Source organism: Anarrhichthys ocellatus, unplaced genomic scaffold (genome assembly GCF_004355925.1).
Source record: "Anarrhichthys ocellatus isolate YVR2014 unplaced genomic scaffold, GSC_Weel_1.0 scaffold1, whole genome shotgun sequence".
Classification (NCBI taxonomy): domain Eukaryota; kingdom Metazoa; phylum Chordata; class Actinopteri; order Perciformes; family Anarhichadidae; genus Anarrhichthys; species Anarrhichthys ocellatus.
Window position 1 is genome coordinate 287,029 of NW_022280031.1, and position 20,616 is coordinate 307,644.

The window sequence follows — 20,616 nt, forward strand, 5'->3', positions numbered from 1 at the left end:
AATTTAATAATCAGATTTAAGGAATTCTTATTGGAAATGATTGTGTATGTTAAAACGTGTCATAGGCCAATATAAAGGCATACTTATTGGGTATTTTTAAATTCTCAAATAGAGGTATGGGCATCAAAAATAATGATTAACTAACCTTAAAAATGTGGAACATCTTTAATTACAGAGCACCTGTTAGGCCGCATAAGGGTTAAGTTGTAATATCAATGCGCCGGCCCAAAGTTGTGTCGCTAAGCAACCGGTGCTGCTGGCCAGCAATGAAGCCAGTTTGGTATTGGATGATACGTGAGATTGAAGTATTTATTATATAGTATTTGTGTCATGTTATTGTAACAACTTTTCACACACACAGAAAAAAAAGCTTCTCAATCGTGACATAACATATTTTTTAGAAAAGCTACACGGGGGCTGTTGTCGTGCCTGTCAACGCCTCGGTGAGTTTAACTGTCGGGGCGTCGAGTTACGCAGCACGACGTGAATCTTCCTGACTCCGCCGTTGCTGCGTACAAAGCGTAAAATCCAGACTCATCATATTTGCGCTCTCGTGTTTCGTGGTTGATGCACTATCCCGTGCCTCCCCCCCACTACCACCACCCCCCATACGAGGCATGTCTTCCCCACACCACTCCTGCTTCCTCGCATGAATTGACCGCGCCGTCGACTCTTCCCGGATAAGAAGCAGGCTGCTTCACCGTAGTGAGCCGCGGTGTTTGTCCGGCTCCACCGCAGCGCCGCCCGGGCAGCTGTGCCCTCTGCTCCCGAAGGCAGCCCCCGTCATGACCCCCCCTTTACTGCCGATATTCACTAAATGGGATTCGTGGCCGGCTCGAGGTTTCCACAGCAACTGGCCATCCGCTTCCATTATTCCTCTAATGAGGACAGCCATCGGGATTTAACACAGTGCCTCGCTGCGCGTCTTTGATTTTTTTTATTTTTTGGTGGTGGTCGGGGGGGGGGGGGGTGGTCTGAATCTTCAGACGCGTCTAAGGTGAGTTAATTAATTAGAGCTTGTGGTGTTTTAATGCGAGAAAAAAGACATTTGTGTCGGAAATACATCCATGGGTTTTTGTTTGTTGCCATGTTCCCATATTGATGTTTTACGCACAGCGTCTGATACCCTCTCTCTCACACTGACTCGTATTTCATTGTTTTACAGGCCATTCAGTCAGTGCTGCTCGCACATTTGGTCAGTGCCACTCAGTGTGTGCCAGGGGCTCCGTTGTTGATGATTACCCCCCCCCCGACAAAATCCGCACCGTGTGTGTAAATTTATGTCATATGTCTGACTTTCTCATGACCAACACGCGTCCACAGAATACACAGTACATCGTCTGCGTACAGAGAAACAAGAGTCAACAATCCATCGAAATCCAAAATGGAGCTGTAACAGCACCTGTTTTGATTCATCAGGCCGCATATGCGTGAGCTGGAGCCGACCACAGCAGCCAGCGTTGTCGCCTTCTATCCCGGTTCTCATTCACAAATCCCCTGTTTACGCGTCTAATGTGGATCACTTTTGGCAAACGCGGGTTGTTCACGTCTTTTTATTTTTTATATTATTTTTTTTTAAAATTCTCTCCCATTGCAAAGACGTTATCATTTTGACAGCTGCTACTCCTGTATGCAGCTACTACCCCACCCCTTGTTTATCTGAAAGCAGCTTTTGCCGACAACTGGTGTTTGATCCCGTGGAAATAGAATTTTAATTACGTGGCTAATCTATTTACAGTCTTTTTTTTGGGGGGGGGCGAGTTCCAGCTAATTTCCATAAGGTTTGTTAAACAAAAAAAATGAAGCACATGAATCATCAGAAAGCTCAACGTGCGATTTTGACACTGGGCACGTTTAGGAGATGCTATAATGTGCTATCCTCATCTCATAGACACGAGGCTGGCATGGCTTGAGAAATAACACCTGATTGGATTGTTGAATGACTTTCTCTCAAAAATGTTTTCTAAGATAATAGAGCGTGCAATGTGTCAAAATACACAATATTCCCTCTCACAGGGCAGCAATACGTTGACGTTGGTCTTGACTTGTTGAGCTGTGACTGAAGAGTATTTACATTATTTATTAATCAACTAAGTGCTTTAAATTTCCATCTATTGAAAAATGTTCCCAAATCCCGAGGTTTAATCTCCATAATGTCTTGTTTTGTGCGGTCAACAATTGAAAAAAACAAAACAAATTTGATGTCTGTCACAAAAGACAAAGGAAACTATAGAATGTTCTCATGTGAGGAGCTGAATTCTTTGCTGTTTTTGCTTAATGCTGATTATTTGTCTGTCTGTTCAACTAAGACTAATTAATCAACCGCCTAAATGTTGCAGCTTTGACAACACATGAACAGAATATATATACATTTTGTAGTGGGAGAACAAGTATTACCCTGAGTTTATTTTAACATCCTGTAAATCACAAAAAAAGTCTGTCCGTACATTAATTTGAGATAAATGAAAGTTATGTATTTGTAGAGTTAATGACCCGCTAACAGTGTGGCACCTCTGTAATGAAACAGCCTTCGTGTCCTCTTTGCACCCTTTGCCCTCCTCTATATAGCCGGCCATGCTGTAGCTCTTCCTCACAGCCTGGATCACTAGCAGCCAGAGTCAGTTGAAGAAGGACAGAAAACGGAAGTGATTGTTGTTGTTGTTTTTTATCAGCTGAGTGTATTCCCCTCCCCTCTTTTTCCTCTTCTTCTTTTCTCCTCTCCTCTGTGTGTTTGTCACTGAGGAAGAGCGGAGATGGGATGGGACAGCTAGATGTGGGCTCAGGCTTCGCAAAGGGAGTGGGGGTCAGCAAAAGATTTTTGGGAAAAGATTACGGAGAATATCTGATGGAGGCAGCCCTGGTACTGAAATGGGACGAGGCTTGATAGTTATGTGACTTCATTGGCTTTATTTTTTCCGCCCTCTTACCACAACTGCCCGCTCTCTACCTCAGGCTGTATATAGCTAATCTGTGTATTATGTATGTGGACTGAACTGTGTGTCCAGCATATAGCAGGACAAGATATTAACGCTAATATGCACATTTCCGCTTGTTTTGATCTTGAGGAACCATCATTGCCCCCCTCCTCCTCTTCCTCCTCCTCTTCCCCCTCCCCAGGGCAAACTGTAATTTTCCCATTCGACTGAAACATTGGCTCGAGCTCCTTCACTCTCTGCAGCACAGTGGCAACTGTTAACCGTCTGTTGTGACTCAGTGAGGTTTGTCATGGCCAAATGTGCTCATGTGCCTGACCAGAAACGTGCAGCTTGTGTGCTCGGCTTCAGATGGAGGATTACGAACGCTGGTTAGACCGAGGAAACGGGAGAAAGAGTTAAACTCTTTGGGCACTTAGAACCTGTGCAAAATCAAATCTAGGTTGTTCTTAAACGCATCACCTTGAAACATTGTCCTCAGGAACAAATTAATTATACGATGACGTTAGAAGCTGCAAGTTTTTTCCGCAAGAGTACAATGTGCAAATAATTCAACAGATGATTGGAAGGCCTGAAGTAAAGGCATTGTGTCATGGAGGACGAGGATTGGAGAGGGTTTCATATTTGTTCTGTCTTAATACAACCCTCGCAGGCTAACATTAACCTTTGGTCACTCCTGTCCGGACTGGCTGTGAAGAGAGTCCTTCCTGGCACAAATCCAATGTAAGAGACTAAATCCACAGTCTTTCTTGAATTTATTTCAAGCCAACATGAGGCCTCGGCAGTCTGAGTTAGTCTAATCTAAGTGTGTATCCAAAGTTAGTCATTTTACTACAATATTCCTTCATTGTTCAAAGCTTCCTTGTTAAGCTCTGGTGGAGGGACAGTATGGAAGAGAGGGACTCAGTCTCACAGCAGCTGTGCGAGCACGCTGATGTGGTGCAGGTACAATGTTTATCATGCTCACCATCGTAGTTTAGCGTATTAGCCTGCAAATATTTGACAGTTAGCGCAGCAGTAAACAAAGTACAGCTGATGATGGTATCAGTTTTGCAATATTTGGTCATAAACCAAAAGTATCGATGATGTATTGATGATGGCGCTGGATGAAAAGTCAGGGGATCGCCAAAGTTATTACAATTTATCCTGCGGGGAACATGAACGCCTCTACCAAATTTTAAGACAATCCATCCACTAGTTGGTTGTCGAGATATTTCGGTCACTAGGATTCATTGCCTGTGAGCCATGAATGTCAATGTCAACTTTTCATAGCGATTCATCCAATATTTGAGTATTTTTGACCTCCGTCACTAACATAGCGACCAGTAAGGAAAGCAGACATGTGAACCCATCCTGTTGGATCAAAGAGTCGGATTTGAAATGACAGTGTGGATTTACGGGTGTGTTTTCATAATGGACATGCTGTCTGTGTCAACCCTAATGTGATGCAGTTTCTGTACACTGACTTACTGGACTCGCCTGCTTTATTGACTTGTGTACCTTGTAGGCATCGAAGCTCTCTCCCCTTTCCATACATTATTCAGCCCATGTACAGAGACAGTTTCTTTTATTATTTTTATGGATTTTGTGGGACTCGGTCAACACTGAGACTGTGAGAGAGACACAGAATGGTGATAAATGTACTGCTGAAATGAAAGTGCGTTTGAACTCCTTGTTCTGAGGTGAATACCCCTCAGAGGGCCGCCTTTGAACCAAGCCTCTATTTACCGCGATTGACATCTAATCCTTCAAATCTCCGTTCCTGCAACACAACCGGGCACAACTTCATTCACACGGTCGGCGTGTCGATGCGTTTATGGTCTCTTGTCTGACATTATTAAACCACGTGTTGGCGTAACTACAGCACATTCATACCAGAAATGCAGCTTGTACTCCTTTTAATTAAAAGAAGAAGAAAACGTACACTTTTATCGAGCACAGGTTCGCACCAATAGTCAAAAAAGGAGTAACGTTTTTAAAATTAAGAAAAGTGATTCATTATAATTATCGTGATCCGGTAAAGCCAGGTGCCAGGCAACAAGGGTTTCTGTTGGAATAAGATTTCCAATTTGTGTCCTGGAAAGATAAGCCCCCCCCCCCCCCCCCCACACTCGCACTCCTCATCTCCCTCCTTGCTTCCTTCCTCCCATCCAGCCCTCCCATTGCTCAGGTGCCTGGTGGTAGCACTGGTGCAATGTGGTTCTCCCACATTCCCCTGTGCTCCTGTTGAATGGAAAAGCTCACAACGAACGGAAATCTCTCCTCATTTCCAATTCCTCATAATCTTTTCCGTGTTTTCTTTTATTTCTCCTCTTCATATCATGTTTTCTACCTGGTGGTACTTTTGCAAAATATATTTGTTATCTCTCATCTTCCAACCTCCGTTTTAAATCATAATGGAAGTAGTCACATGTTGGCACCTTTTTGATATTTAGGGCACTCTGACTGTTAGGAAAAGGCTCAGCTACAGCTCTGCACTGGGATACGTGTGCAGCGCTGGTGAGGATCATTACCTCACTTCATCGGTGTGTACTTAATCTCAATGATCAGTCAGTTTTCCTAATCGAATGTCAAATCTTACAGAGTAGGTGTGCCTATATGCATACTTTAACTTCGTAGAACTTCCATCCCTTTAGAGACATTTTAGATATTGAATCCCCCGTCGGCTCACTGAGTGTCATTCTCTTCGCTCGCTCTGACCTCCTTGTATCAGATCAACAGTAGCTTCACACTATTTTTACACAACCAGAAAACGTCACATCAACTTGCATAATGACCCATCTGGAAGAAGTTACGAACGAAACTCTCCTGTTAGTTCTGATGTTTTGCTGTATCATCTTTGCCTATTAATCCACTCCTAGAGCATTGTGCTTCTATGTAGTTCAGGTGCTCAAGCTTTGGACCTTTTGATGACGGCAGTCAGTCTGAAGCGAAGAACTTGAGCTGGATTCAACTTTTCTCAGCATGCGTCAACCAATCGTTTGTTTTTGTTTAACCATTTCCACTTGCCTTCTCTCTCCCCACTGTTCCTTTTGTCTTGCCAGTTCCGAGTGATACTTGACGACATAATTGACTTCATGGACTGTGAAATTATAAGAGCCTTCATTCTTCTTTAAAATCTAACACTTTGATCAGTCGCGTCCTGTCGACCCGTTCTGCTTTTGTTTTATTCTTTTTAAACTTTTGCTTGTTTCTGATCCTCAGTGAGCCGGTAGATGTTTTAGGCCACAAAGTCCTTAATTGATATCCAGAGCAGTTAGCTAAATCGAGCGGTTTATTGTTCGCAAACATTCACACAGTCTTGTCCTCCTGCAGGCCTCCTATAGGCCCGTCTCTGTGTGGGACTCAGTGTTGCACCGTGGGATACGTTAACCCCCCCAGTGCGCCAGATTACATCCTGGCAGGAGTTGAATCAAAGCTTGCATGACCGTACGTGTGCGCTCTCGAAGTCGCTCCCGCTCGTGCACACACTCGGCTTAAACGCACCCACACATCTCCACAGCGAGGTCCTTCCATATCTTTGAGATTTCCCGTACCTGTGTAATTATGCTATGCTCACACGTTACACTTAAAACACCCACTAAGCCTCAGCTGTCCATGCAGTATACAACAACCACCTACATGTTCTTTTTACGGCCACTGCCGGTTCCTTCCTCCTTGTCTGTTAATAACCCTCTCTGTCCTGTCTATCCAGACTCTGTGCTGGAGACACTCACACGGATACATGAGTGTGATGGAAAAAGGATGTGAGACGCAACCGCGGCGATAGAGCCTCGCTTCCCAGAGGAACCAAGGAACAGCTGCTCACGCACACACACACACACACACACACGCATATAAGGAGCATAGACTCAGTGCGGATCCGAGAGTGCCTCTATTCACAAAGGAACAAGGTTGTTTCATGTGTGTATGACTGTCTCTGTTTCAGCTGGCCTGAAATAGCCGGTCTCACAGTGAATCACTCTGCGATGCCTCGAGGGGCGGACTTGGTGTTTGAACACGGCACTACAACTTTCTGTGGGTGCACTTGACTGTCTGAGCATGTTTGTCTTTGTCAGGACTCGATGATGATGGCGGCGCGCTCTTGTTGCTTTTATCAGGCCCACAGTAGATGTGTTCTGCATCAGGGTGGAAAAGGGAAAGCAGCGTTATAATTACCTGTAGGAGGTGAAACGGTTTCTGTCCTTGTCAACTCACCAGTGTTCTCGCTCCGTTTCATTACAGCCCACTGCTCCTTTGTTTGTTTTCCTTATAGATGCTTATTGATTCAGAACAGATTGAATCAACAGATAGGGATGACCTTGAATGTCTGTGCGTCGGCTTCTTTGAAGGTGTCCTGTTCTCCGAGTATTTGCATGCTGAACGGTTCTAACTGAACCTGGAACAGCTCCAAGGATACTCTGTGGTGAGCAGGGATGACACTCGCAGCACACACACTGCAGCGACGATTTGTTTTGTTTGAGAAAGGTTTGAACGGCAGCAGAATGTTTGTTTCTTTTCACTCAACGGCTTGTATCTTATGTCAGGACAGTCTTTAGATGTGTATGTAAACGAACAGCTTATTTTCTTATATATTTCACTGTAATGGCATGTTTCCTCATGGAAAAGGATGTATGTCTTGATTCAAATATTAACAAAGTTTAAAAGTAAAGTGACATCCATATGCCCTCCTCTGAGTCATGCTACTGCTGCCAGGATGATAGTACACCTGAGTATATGATAGCAGAGAACCACATTTTATGTGAAGAAATATAAAATGCAACGCTATCAAGTTTGACCCTTTTTGAATTGGAGAAATTGTGATAGAAATATTTACAGAAATACCTTTTTGAAACGTCTATTTGGGACCAGGGCTGCTTTTATGTTTAATCAATGAAATGTTTAGTCTGTAAAATGCCAGAAAGTTTTGTCCGACCAACAGTCCAAAACCCAAACATATTTTGTTTACAGTGATTGTGAAATCGAGAAAAGCAGCAAATCCTCACAATGGAGAAGCTGAAACAGGAGACTGATGTTATTCCCTGACAATTGATTCCGTTTTTTTAATCAATGAAATTATTTTTCTGTGGATCGACTAATTGATTAATCTTGTGTGAGCTGTTTGACATACAACAAGAACATTTTTTTTTTTTTTTTATTATTCCTAAAGCGCTGCATACTTACTCATCATTGGCTCTCTTCCCAGGTCTGCATATGGGGGCGGGCAAGAGCAAGCCCAAGGAGCCGGGCCAGCGCTCCATGAGCCTGGACGGCACCATCGGCACAGGCTCCGACAGCGGCCACTTCCGCCACCTGGGACCCGCCCAGCAGACTCAAACACCCAACAGGAGCCCTGCCGTCGGCACAGGCAGGCGTGGGCACCAAGGGCAGCACCAGCTCGCCCCGACAAACACTCCTGAGCTGGCGCTGTTTGGAGGGGTGGACCACACGGGCACCATCACCTCGCCTCATAGAGGTAGGTAACGTTTTGAGACGGGGGGTGAGCTGTGCAAGTGTTGCAAAATATTATAGGACAACGTTTACTTCACCTACAATCACGACTAAATGAGAGTTACATTTTGAATTCTTGAAACTAATTGTCATTTTGTCAACAGTGGTTGCAAAGCAGTAAAAAAGAAAAAGCTGGTTTGCAGTATACAGTTGTTTCCAGTCTTTTTGCTTTTTCCTGGTTCCAGCTTCATATTGAACAGACAGATATGAGAGTGGTATCGATCTTCTCATCTAACTCCTCGCAAGAAAGCAAATAAATGCATTTCCAAGTAATGGTAAAAGTAATGCTGCATGCACAATGACTGGAGAATGCACAGAAGAGAGATGTTTTTTTTGTTTTTGTGTGAATGAAGTTGTGAATGGAAGCTGATTGAATACGATGTGATGAGAGCTGATTTATCTATGAGTCAGCCCAGTCAGTCCTGACTTGCTTTCAGTTTGAGATCACAAAAGTCCTGAGAAAAATATCTTTAAAAAATGATTCACAGTGAGTCATATGTCACATGTGAAAAAATGTTCCTATTCCCACCATAAGCTGCCAAACAGAGACTTCACACCTTCTCTTTGACTTTGAAGCCCGTCGCACCAAACTGTCCAGATTTTACGTGACGTTAAGCTGCAATGTGTCTAGACCGGCCAGATGGTTCGGTTAATGTTGCTCCGTCCAGAGAGAGGAGGGCTGCTGGTGTATCTGCTGGCCGCCGCCTGCTCCTCCTGTGCATCTAATGATTGGCTGGAGAGTTCTCGGGTTTAGATCACAGGTTTATCAAAAGGAAGGGGTAGAAAGCTCCACCGAACATGGAGCGCCATCGGTATGATGGCGTCCTTCACGGACGATTGGCCACAAGCAATCTGAATGTCGATATTTCTCATTAAGCCTCGGTAAATTGTTTTGTACAGCTGCAGAGCAGAGGCAACATATACCAGCTTTACAGTGGATAGAGCAAGATCTGTATTATTGAAGGTAGATCATGGAAAGGAATGGGAATAGTTCTTAGCGGGAAGTACCTCTCTGTCTTTAATTACATTCTTCCCTAAATGCGTATTTCTGTGTGTGTACTTTCTTGCAGGAGGTATCACCACATTTGTGGCGCTGTATGACTATGAGTCACGGACAGCGTCTGATCTGACCTTTAGGAAAGGGGACAGGCTGCAGATTGTCAACAACACGTAAGAATCAACAGCCTCTCTCTTTCTCGTGTAAATGTGTAAATGAATGAACGAAGTCAGAGCTGGTGACTGCAGAGCGATCCAGACAGCCGAGTCTGATCCTCTCCATCTGTTGACTGAACAGAACTTTACTAACGCATCCTGTTCCCCTTCGACTACTTCTCGTCATCCTCATCTTAAAGACACTCTGTAGAGAGCCTGTCATGGAAAGGTCCCTGCACTCGAGTATCTTTCCTAACACCTAAATAATGTGTTTTCCTGTTGGACATCGGCGCATGTTGAAGTTTGTCTGCGTTGTGGTGTGATTTAGTGTTATTTCAGTCGCAGGAAGTGAGAATTGATGTGTAGGAACTGGAGCAAAACTCCTACACAGGTGTTTAAAATCAGAACAATGTTGTTGTTTTTTTTTTGTTTTCTCTTCCGCTGAACTCTTTCCATAATTTCCTGTCATAAGTCTGCTCTGCTGTTCTTTAGCTATAGTCTGGCACTACATAGTTGGGCTCAAAAGTAGAATTAATTCATACTTGACATTAATACTACAGTTTGAATATCTGGTTTACAAAAAAAAGTATTTGGTGCATGGGAGTTTTTATAAACTGTTTTAATGCAAATACTGAATATGAAGTAGTGAGACTACGAAGTGAATCCCACATGCTATCTGGAGGTGATCATTTATGGATAATAAATGGGGAGATATTTCGTCATTCCTCTCTTCTAGAACTATTAAAACTGTTACAAATTGGAAAGTGGAACTTTTACACTTTTAGAAACCCTGCAGCTCGTGTGACCCCACTGTGTAGTCCTGCAGCATAGCCGGCTCCTCTGCTATCCGTCTGTGCCGAGCTGCTTGCCTTGCTGGGTTTTTGATGTGTCTGCTGTGTCTGTTATCTCTCCCTCTCTCTTTCTCTCTCATGCTTCATGATTCCTCTTAGGAAAAAGTACAGCTTCAGGTCAGTAATACTTAATGCAATAAAAAAAAAAGAAAATCTCACGCAAACCTTTTGTTCACTGTCCCTTCGCTGCTGCGCGGATTTGTCTGATCAAGCTCGTAGCGTAACTGCAATGAATTAGTAAATATTAGAGATGTGCTGCAGAGGGCTGGTGCTCTAACTTGGTTGGTGGGTAACATATTGTTCGTCTCTCTATATAGAGCAACGGTTAAAGGTTTTAAAATGTAAACCGAGGGACTGCAAGTTGAACAAAAGGTTGCATTTGTCTATTTCCTCTCTTAACAATCTTTTTGCACTTAAGTGTGGGGTGAGATGTGTTATTTTATTTTAAACTCAATCTTTTGAATCAAAGGTTTTTTCTGTGCTTCGTAAATAACATCATGGGTTGTCAGTCAAACAATGTGGAAGTTTCAGAAGTAGACTTTCTTACTAAGGCATAATCTGAGGACACATTCTGAAGCATCCTGTGCTGCAAATACTGTAATATTTAATGTTCTGGTGGTGATCCATATTTTTCTAGGTAGCAACACATCCCATGAAATGACCACAACATAAGTTATCCAACTAAAAAAAAGCCTGATTTATCTTATTATTCTGTGCCATAGACCTCATTGTTCTCCAAAAACTATACACACACATACGTCTGTTGCACTGGTGTGTGTATCTATCTATCTATCTATCTATCTATCTCTCTGTTCCTTTATTATGACGAACGTGGGCACTGTAACTTATTTTGAGTCAATCCCACATACACCTTCCTTGGGCCATAAATACGTTCCAGCATTCAGAATATATTCATCCATATCTTAAAATAGTCCCTAACAACTGTGAAATGTGCTTCTATTTGCTAAAAACAACAGTGTCGAGCTGTTATAGGAGTTCATTTAGTTTAGTTTTTTTAACAAACTATGTACGTATATGACACGTCCTCAGTAGGAACCAATGGGCTGAGAGCCACAGACAGGTTCTCCATCAAATATTGTGTCCCTTGATTGGGAATAAACTAAAAGATCAATAAACCAAGAAGTGTTGTGGTTGTCGGTTTTCTGTATATTGTTGACTCTCTCTCTCTCTCTCTCTCTCTCTCTCTCTCTCTCTCTCTCTCTCTCTCTCTCTCTCTTTGTGTCACAGAGAAGGGGACTGGTGGCTTGCGCGCTCCCTGACGACAGGAGAGAGTGGTTATATCCCCAGCAACTATGTGGCTCCGTCCGACTCCATCCAAGCAGAAGAGTAAATTATCCTCTCCTTGTTTCACTCTTGCAGTTCAAAGCCTGGATGTGGCTTTATTCTCTGCTATATCTACAAGCTAATACAAAGCGTATTGAGAGAATATTTCCAATATATCATCCACTACGGTCCTCTGTATTTCCAGTCAAAACATATTTCTGCCTGCCTGCTCCAGACGCTCAGTAGTAGTTTCTCTCTCATCTTATTCTCCGTGGCCCACTTTGGCAGGTGGTATTTTGGGAAGATCACTCGGCGCGACTCCGAGAGGCTCCTTTTGAACTTACAGAACCGACGAGGAACCTTCTTGGTGAGGGAGAGCGAGACCACCAAAGGTGAGAGAGCAGACACTCCGGAGGCTACAGTCATTATCAAGATAGTCAAATTAGCGCTTATGATGATGTGTAAAATCTCTAAAGCAACGTAGATCAATTCAACTTCACCATGACGTTGTTATTGTAAAAATGCATGTTCTTAACCATACAGCTGACAGGATTAATCGATGAGTTAATCAAAAATTCTCAAATGAAAACATACATTTTCAGAGATTGTAATCTAACAACAGACAGGAAAGTGCAGAGAAAAATCTGATTGATAAAACATGTTTCATAAAACCTGACCTTTCCTAATTTCTAAAATGTGGGGGACGTGATGGCACTTTATCTGTCCCTGGAGTCCACTCCACGTAGCAGATGAGATCTCACTTTGAAAAAAGTAGATCTTTAGGGACTCAATTTAAAAGAGACAGAACCTCGTAATGAAGCCATTTGTTACCTGTCACGCGGGCCTATGGCGCTGTATCTTTGTTCTCTGGAGTTTTGCGTCTTTCTCTGAAACTCTGCAGTCGGATGTAGTCCTTGTGATGTCAGTGGGGTCTTCAGGGAGTTGTTTTGGAGGGGGGAAGGGAGGTGGGGAGGAGGAACAGAGCACACTGGAGTGTATTGGAGTGGGCCTTGTGAATGGATAGGGGCGAGTCACTTTGCCAGAACTAGGTCAACCTAGGAGGGTGCTGGAGTTCCTCCTGGCTATGTCTCTGTTCTCCCAACATGCACACACTGAGTGAGGGCAGGAGAGGCATGAAGAGAGGGGAGACTTGAGGGAAAGGGGGAGGATCGGGGAGAGTAGGAGGAGCTCTGGCAGGAGGTGTGTAGGCCTCTGGGTGTGTTCTGTATTAGATGTCACATGTGAGACTCATAGCGCGACACCGACGAGCAGAAGCATAGCGCTCTTATGAATAAAACGTAAATCATGTCCGACTGGTCGTGATGCATCTCATCATGCTCAGGCTAGAAAACACGGGAGTTGGAAACCATCATCTCAGCTTTTGTTAGCCATGTTTGTGCCCCGGATATCACCTTTATGAGTGCAGATATTTGTATAAAATGAGCTAGATGTTGTAGTTGTTGTGTGGAGGCCTTATATTCTGCACAAATTTAGATAACCACAGGAAATAATTTAGTTCTGTATCTTTGGTACAGCCATTAATGTCTGTCTAGTTTTAGGTCGATAGCGCAGGCGTTAAGATCTGGTTAAACTGCTGGAATAATATTGTGTCGATCAGGCAATTTGGATCAATATACTGCCAGTTCAGTTGTTGTGCAAGTGTGTCTTTACTGCACAAGAGTGAACACCAGATCAAAGAGAATTGATTTTTCATTTTTAATCTCCCTGTCAAGGAGGTTAGATTTGTCTGTTCACTTCTTAAAGCATGTTTTTTTACAAGTTTGATTCCTGTCACACTTGTAAGGTCTTGTTTTTTATTTTATTCCTATCATTATTTTTGACTCTTAATAAGTCGTTTGCTGAAAAGCCGCTGTTCAAAACAAGTCCATAATTATCACTATTTCACTCTGAAAGATCAAACCTTACTTCCCAGTGGGTCCAGGGCAGGGACAGAAAGGCTTAGTTGGATTTCTGGGGCCCTTGAAGGGGCCATCAGGGACTTGCCCAGCACAGCTGCTAGGAAACTCCACTGAGCAGCTGTCACACAGGGACACACGCGCGCCTAGTTTTATTGTTCTAACCTGTCTCTGTCTGTCGTTTGGTCTTGTTCACAGGGGCATATTGCCTGTCAGTGCTGGATTATGACAACACCAAAGGCCTGAATGTTAAACATTACAAGATCAGGAAGCTGGATAGCGGAGGTTTCTACATCACCTCCCGCACCCAGTTCAGCAGCCTACAGCAGCTAGTCTTCCACTACCGCAGTGAGTCCTCACATCTGCTCTCTGATGGTAAACCTTTTACAACACTGCTTGCCCATGAACTGCCCGCTCACTCTCCCTTCTCGCCCCTCGTCCAGAGCACTCTGATGGGCTGTGCCACGCTCTATCGGACGTGTGTCCTGTGGCCAAACCTCAGACCCAGGGACTGGCCAGGGACGCCTGGGAGATCCCCCGAGAGTCCCTCCGCCTCGACCTTAAACTGGGACAGGGCTGCTTCGGAGAGGTCTGGATGGGTAAGGACGACGCACCACTCCTTTTTAGTGGAAATGATTGAATTCCTCTCACACCATGGCATATACACAGGTTATGCATTGGATTTGCAAAATAGGAGGATCAATTGCTCATTACGTGCGATGATGATGTGAATCCTGGTAAAAGTTGTCATAGATAATTATTTTCTCATCGAAGGAATGTTTTGACATTTTTGAGAGGCATATTTTTTGCTTTCTGGCAGAGAGCTCGGTGAAAAGATTGCTATGATATCTGTCTGTTAAATTTAAGGCTACATTTAGTCGTTATTTAGCTTAGCATAAATACTGGAAACAGTGGAGAAACAGCTGGCCTGGCTCTGTCCAACTGTAACAAATTTCCCCTTCCAGCACCTCTGAGATCACTGTCGTTTAATGGCAGGTCATGTGCTCGGCTAAGTGTTAGTTTTTGTACAGAGTAAACAAATGAGATTTAACATGTTAATTAGTGAGCTCTACAGTATTTGTGCTAAGCTAAGCTAACAGGCTGCTAATTGTATAAAGAGTGGCCCTGATCTTCTCATCTAACCCTCTGCAAGAAAGAGGACAAGTGTATTTCCCAAAATGTCAAACTATTCCTTAAGTCTAGCGCTTTATCAAAGAAGTCATAGAATTATGTTTTTTATATTAACAGGCACATGGAACGGTACAACACGAGTAGCCATTAAGACCCTAAAGCCCGGCACCATGTCTCCAGAGGCCTTTCTTCAGGAAGCTCAGGTCATGAAGAAGCTCAGGCACGAGAAGCTGGTCCAGCTGTACGCTGTTGTGTCTGAGGAACCCATCTACATTGTAACAGAATACATGAGCCAAGGTAATACAGGATACCGACTGTAACAAGTGATGGATCAAACCGTTTCTGGTACTGAAACTAAAATGCTGCTGAAGGCTGGTTTATATTTCTCTAAATTAAATAAAAAACTGAAATCCAATTCTAACATTACATATATTACTGCTTACAAACGCATCTAGATGATGGCTTGTGTTTTAAGGATTTACACATATAATGAACGACTAGTTGATTATTTGGAGCTTAGCTGTCATTACAAGTGTTCATCTTTTTATCTTGCACTCGCAGGCAGCTTACTGGACTTCCTTAAAGGAGAAGCAGGAAAGATGCTTCGTCTTCCTCAGCTAGTAGACATGGCTGCTCAGGTAAAAATAAGTTTTGGTTCAGCCACACAAAAAAACAACAACACGATATTTGTATTTCTAATAAAATCCCTGTCCTCTCTGCGTCACTTCCTCCAGATTGCAGCAGGCATGGCCTACGTGGAGAGGATGAACTACGTCCACAGAGACCTGCGCGCTGCCAACATCCTGGTGGGAGACAACCTGGTGTGCAAAGTTGCTGACTTTGGTCTGGCAAGACTCATTGAAGACAACGAGTACACTGCGAGACAGGGTGAGTCCACTCTTTCCACAACATATTATTATTCTTTCATTTCTATCAAGCTACAGAGAGAAGTACAGATTTGTTTAAAGAATTGGGAATGACTTCTAAAATCTAATGTATTTTATTCTACAACATGGTACTTTTAAATTTCACCCTTACGAAACTGTTCTTTTATTCCCCATGGTTGCTCAGGAGCTAAGTTCCCAATCAAATGGACGGCACCGGAGGCAGCTCTGTACGGCCGTTTCACCATCAAGTCAGACGTCTGGTCCTTCGGTGTGCTGCTCACAGAGCTGGCAACTAAAGGCAGAGTCCCCTATCCAGGTAACGACTCGTAACGAATCAGTACCTGAACAATTCTCCGTCCAAACAAGCGCTTCTTTAACAAGATGAGCTGAAACAATCAATTCATTGGTTTATCAATCAACCGAAATATAATCAGCAACTGTTTTTGATAGTTGAACAATTGTTTGTAATTTTTTAAGCAAAACTAGCTATGTGAGGATGTCATCTTTTCCTCTGCGATATTGTGATGGACATTTTTTACAGAAACATTTTAAAGAAGAAACAAGAATATTCATCAGATTAATTTATTCTGATGATAATCATTAGTTGTAGCCCTAAAAACGGTAAAACTACAAAATGATTTAATGTTTTCGGAATTTCATCGATAAATATAGGATTTTCGATGTTGGTGTTTTCCAAATTTTTATAATGTCATTCGTCAAATTTACTTTTTTGGAAGAATTTTTTTTTGAGCAAGAAAGTCTGTCTGTTCCCTTCCTTCCTTCTAACTTCCTGTTTCTCTCAACAGGTATGGTGAACCGCGAGGTGCTGGACCAGGTGGAGCGCGGCTACAGGATGCCCTGCCCAGCAGAGTGCCCCAGCTCTTTGCACGAGCTCATGCTCTCCTGCTGGAGGAAGGACCCAGAAGAGAGGCCTACGTTTGAGTACCTGCAGGGCTTCCTAGAGGACTACTTCACCTCCACAGAACCCCAGTATCAGCCTGGGGAGAACCTATAGAACCACACGCTGAACCGAACCCGGGGTGAGAACATCAACACAGAACGGCCTGCACTAACCGACCTCAGAGGAGCGCCTGTGAAACTCAACTGGGAGAAACTTGAGATTCTTCTGCGGAAGCAAAAAACGAGATAGAAACCTGCAGAAGTCCCATCATGTGCCATAAAGAACCTGTTACAGAAGAACCCGAAGAACCTCCTTTCTGCAAGCACTCACTGTTTACTGAAGGTTTTCCTGCTGAAGTGAGGTTCAAAGGCTCTGAAGGAGAACTCCTAGTGGATGGACTCTGGCTCTGATTTTATGTGTTTTTGAGAGGTGCGACTGATGTGGGAGGAGCCAAATCAGGATCTACAGACGGAGCGAGGGGGAAAAGAATAAACCTTTTGCCGAAGAGAGAAGGTCAAGGGAGGATATTTCGAGCATCAGCTGTTTAGCAAAACCTCCCTCTTTCCCCTCTTCTGTTGTGTGTCTTTACCCTCGCCTGGTACATTTTTCCGCCCACAGAAGAGCACTGCCACTGTGGCTCAGGTGCCAAAGGAAAGTCTGTCTCCCTTAACGTCCTTTTATCTCCCCTCAGCCTCCCTCCTCTTTCTCTATTTCTGACTTTCAGTATCTCCCTCCAGTTCTCTCAAGTGCTGCTTCTTCAAAGTGTCTCCAAATAACTCAGCTCTGGAACTCTACGTTGCATCTTTATTTATGTTTACTTGGATAATATGCGTACTGTGGTTTAAGGTTTTGTTCAGTGGCGGACAAAAAACAGTTTTTCTCTGATTTCTCTTTTTCTGGTAGTGCAAAAAGTGTTCCTGGTAGTGCCAGGGTAAATGTACTCAACAGGCAGGTTCTGTAACACTGGAAGTTAGGTCAATTGAGTTGAAATGTCTCTTTTCTTGCTGTATAGCCTGACACACGCTGAACGGCCATAGCGGCCAGCTGGATCCACTCTTGACAATTAAAAATGATTTTGATGCAGGTAGTGTTTGAATGCTTGTTTGTTTTTTTTACCTTGATTTAACTGAAAAGTTGCATTGACAATACTCATCACTGTAACGTTGGCACTAAAGAGCAGTTTTGATAGTCTAAAGCTCATTTCCTCTGAGGCATAAATGGGGTAACTCTCATCAAACATTTATGTGACCTACTAAGAAGCTGATATGGCAACCAATCATGTTTAATATTCAACTCAGCCCAAGATGGGAAGACCCAGAGTGTAAAAGTGTGCCAAACAAATCACATTTCTTTACTGCGATCCATGTATATAATGTTTTATCATCAAGGGGCCTACTTGGGGGGGTTAGTCTAGTTCTGTTGACTTAAATTTAACAATGAAACTCTGCATCATTTCCCCAGTAAATGTCATGCTAGTGAGTAAACCTGTCAAGGATTCAAACGGTTTTCACTCACTTCGCAGCTCTTGTATCCTTAACGATATGCAACAAGGCGGCCCTAATGAAACTAACACTTAGATCAGGTAACTCTAATACAACTGTGTTGATGACTTCACTATAAGAGTTGATTTTAAAACCAGTTTGCATGCTTTTGTGCCGTTCTTCTCTTGACCATTGGCTGGGTTTGTATTTATGCTGTACTGTACATCAACATGTGTATGTTTACTTTACTCCAGGTCTATGAGGTGACGGGATCATAAACGGACTTCTGAACATTTGTGCCATCAACCTATAATTCAAGTTTTTTTTCTTTTTTTTTTATATCTATATATCTTACCCACTGCTGCCACTTCTCACTGTCATTCTGTACATACTGTAGCTCTCATACTGTAGGGTTGGTTTTGTATCATGTAAGCCACTTTCAGATGGCAGGTATTTATGTTGGGTGTCACACATTTCACAGTGGTTTAGTTTATGACTTAGTAGATATAAAGTTATAGCTTGTTGCCAACAAACATGATGAAACCAGTTATCAAAATATGAGCCATGCAGCAATAAGAGATGGTCCGTGCCCTCTGAAACCATTAAATTGTTATGCGCTGATTATGAATCTTGACGGCTAATTTAATCAATGATGTGGACGATTCTGACGTTAAAAAGGAGTTTGGGGTTGTGATATGACATGAACAATGAGGTCAAAGATGTAAATAGTATCTGTGACGATCATGTAATTTGTTTTTGTATAATTTTTCTTCAACTGTGCCTCCACGTTGAGGTTTTTACAGTGACGCACGCCTACTCCCGAAATGTTTTAAAAATAACATGCTACTGTAAATGGGGCTTAAGGAATGTTTTCTTTTTTAATATTGGACTTATTTATGCACAAGACAACTTAAAATTGGGCATAACAAATGTATATTTCTGAGAACATCTTATCAGTGCTTTCCTCTTTAAGAATTGGTAATCCCCTGTTTTGTTCTGACGCACTGAACCGCCTGAGAGTCACAGACAATGTGGAAGTGGATGGACTCATGACTAATATGAGTAACACCAATGTCTGATTGGCTTTTCTGTGCCATATTAAAGAAGTGTCTGTGTTTTGTTTTTTTTAAAACATGTTTTTATGAATCTATGCAGTTTCGGTCTGGCATTCCTGCAACTTCATGGTTATTTTGTTCTAAAGTCAAAAACAAGGATTGTAAATAAGAAGGTGTGAGCATTTTGTAAGGACTTCTTTTTGTCTTTTGTTTCTGATGTAACAGGATTGAAATGGGTATCGTGCCACTTTATGTTGATCTTTAAATGTGCAATAAATTATATTTCAAATGTGTTTTGATAAGAGTGTGTGCTGGTGTGTGTGCTGTCCTTTGACCTATTTATAAATATTGTTCTGTTTGGACATGAAAAAAAGTGATGAGCATGCTGCTCCAGCCGAACGTTTAGAGAAGTGAGCATGTGACAGGAGCGTCAGGTCATCGTTGCCAGAGTTTCGAGCACATTTAGGAACGAATGAAATGAAGCGTAATTGGAAAAAGGCAACATTTTTCTGGAGAGAATGTATTTGCTAGCTGCTGAAAATTTGCATTTTAATAAAAGTTTCAGTTGCGGCAGTTAAAATACAAAACTGAAATAAGCTGCATTTCATCTTGCTGTTGAAATTGAAGTGTGGAAAGAAGTTAAGGTTAAGTGTAAGAACTGAATGAGTTAAATTAGGTGTAAATGTTGAGTGAAGTTCTGAAAGGAGATGAAACGTCAATCCAAGGGGTGGGCGATGAATTGACCTGGAAGTGGAAGTTAGTGCCAGATCAGATGCAAAAACGTCAGGACAATATCAATTGAAGTGTAAGCACTGAAAGCAGTTGGAGCTTATCATTTTTGAGCGGTAAGTACTACTTTTACGCAAGCAAAAGATCCGAGTACTTCATCCTCCACTGCATGTAGGTTGAAGGTCTGGTTCAGGTTCCTTCTGTGTGCGACAGTCGACCCCTGCTTCCTTCAGAGCGGCTCAAGTGTTTTTGTCCACACGGGGGCAGTATTTGTCAGGAGTATCAAGGACACTCAGTGGACGAGGACACGTTGAACTGCAGATCAGCAGCAGCAGATTGTAACACACCTGCTGCGGTGGCCTCCACTAGCCAACATTAACCTTTAGTGGTCATTTATAGACGGCGCGATGGATGACACATTTTTCACAAAATCTCTCTGATGGCACCATACTGTAGTTTATGTGGGGACCTCATTGGCTCACCTTTTTCTCTCCCTAGTTTGCTTTCAATCGCCTGAAACCAAATGCAGCTGTTAATTGATTACATATGAGCTCTCCTTATACTGGCTTGAATTAGAGGCCACACTGAGCCAATCAGCAGCTGGCGTTTCCCCATTGATGAGCAGCTACTCTTTCCTTCCCTGCTGTGAATAGAAGCTTGAAAACATCAGTTGATGAAGTGCTTAATTTCTAACGTACAGTACGTCTGTGTGTGTGTCTGTGTGTGTGTGTGTGTGTGTGTGTGTGTGTGTGTGTGTGTGTGTAACTGGCTGTTATTTTTCCCATCTACTGAGCCAGAGTGCGAGT

At 42.9% G+C, this 20,616-nt stretch overlaps 1 protein-coding gene across 2 annotated transcripts; it reads left to right on the forward strand.

Moving 5' to 3' along the window:
- The first annotated feature begins 573 nt into the window (after window positions 1-573).
- On the forward strand, window positions 574-19,374 carry LOC116382291 (proto-oncogene tyrosine-protein kinase Src). 2 transcript variants are annotated; one of them, XM_031845232.1, is made up of 13 exons: window positions 574-997; window positions 8,119-8,388; window positions 9,494-9,593; window positions 10,526-10,543; window positions 11,675-11,773; window positions 11,999-12,102; window positions 13,825-13,974; window positions 14,070-14,225; window positions 14,875-15,054; window positions 15,319-15,395; window positions 15,492-15,645; window positions 15,829-15,960; window positions 16,451-19,374. In XM_031845232.1, the coding sequence occupies exons 2-13, from the start codon at window positions 8,127-8,129 to the stop codon at window positions 16,657-16,659; spliced, it is 1,641 nt and encodes a 546-aa protein (XP_031701092.1). In that variant the 5' UTR covers window positions 574-997; window positions 8,119-8,126; the 3' UTR covers window positions 16,660-19,374. The 2 variants fall into 2 exon arrangements, with proteins under 2 accessions (XP_031701092.1, XP_031701102.1); XM_031845242.1 differs by lacking the exon at window positions 10,526-10,543.
- Window positions 19,375-20,616: the final 1,242 nt, after the last annotated feature.

Bases quoted from the DNA above. Each gene is read 5' to 3' on its own strand.
- LOC116382291 (XM_031845232.1), top strand. From the start codon at position 8,127: ATGGGGGCGGGCAAGAGCAAGCCCAAGGAGCCGGGCCAGCGCTCCATG. The intron at 11,774-11,998 runs GTAAATTATCCT...CCACTTTGGCAG, and splicing joins GACTCCATCCAAGCAGAAGA to GTGGTATTTTGGGAAGATCA. The intron at 15,055-15,318 runs GTAATACAGGAT...TTGCACTCGCAG, and splicing joins AACAGAATACATGAGCCAAG to GCAGCTTACTGGACTTCCTT.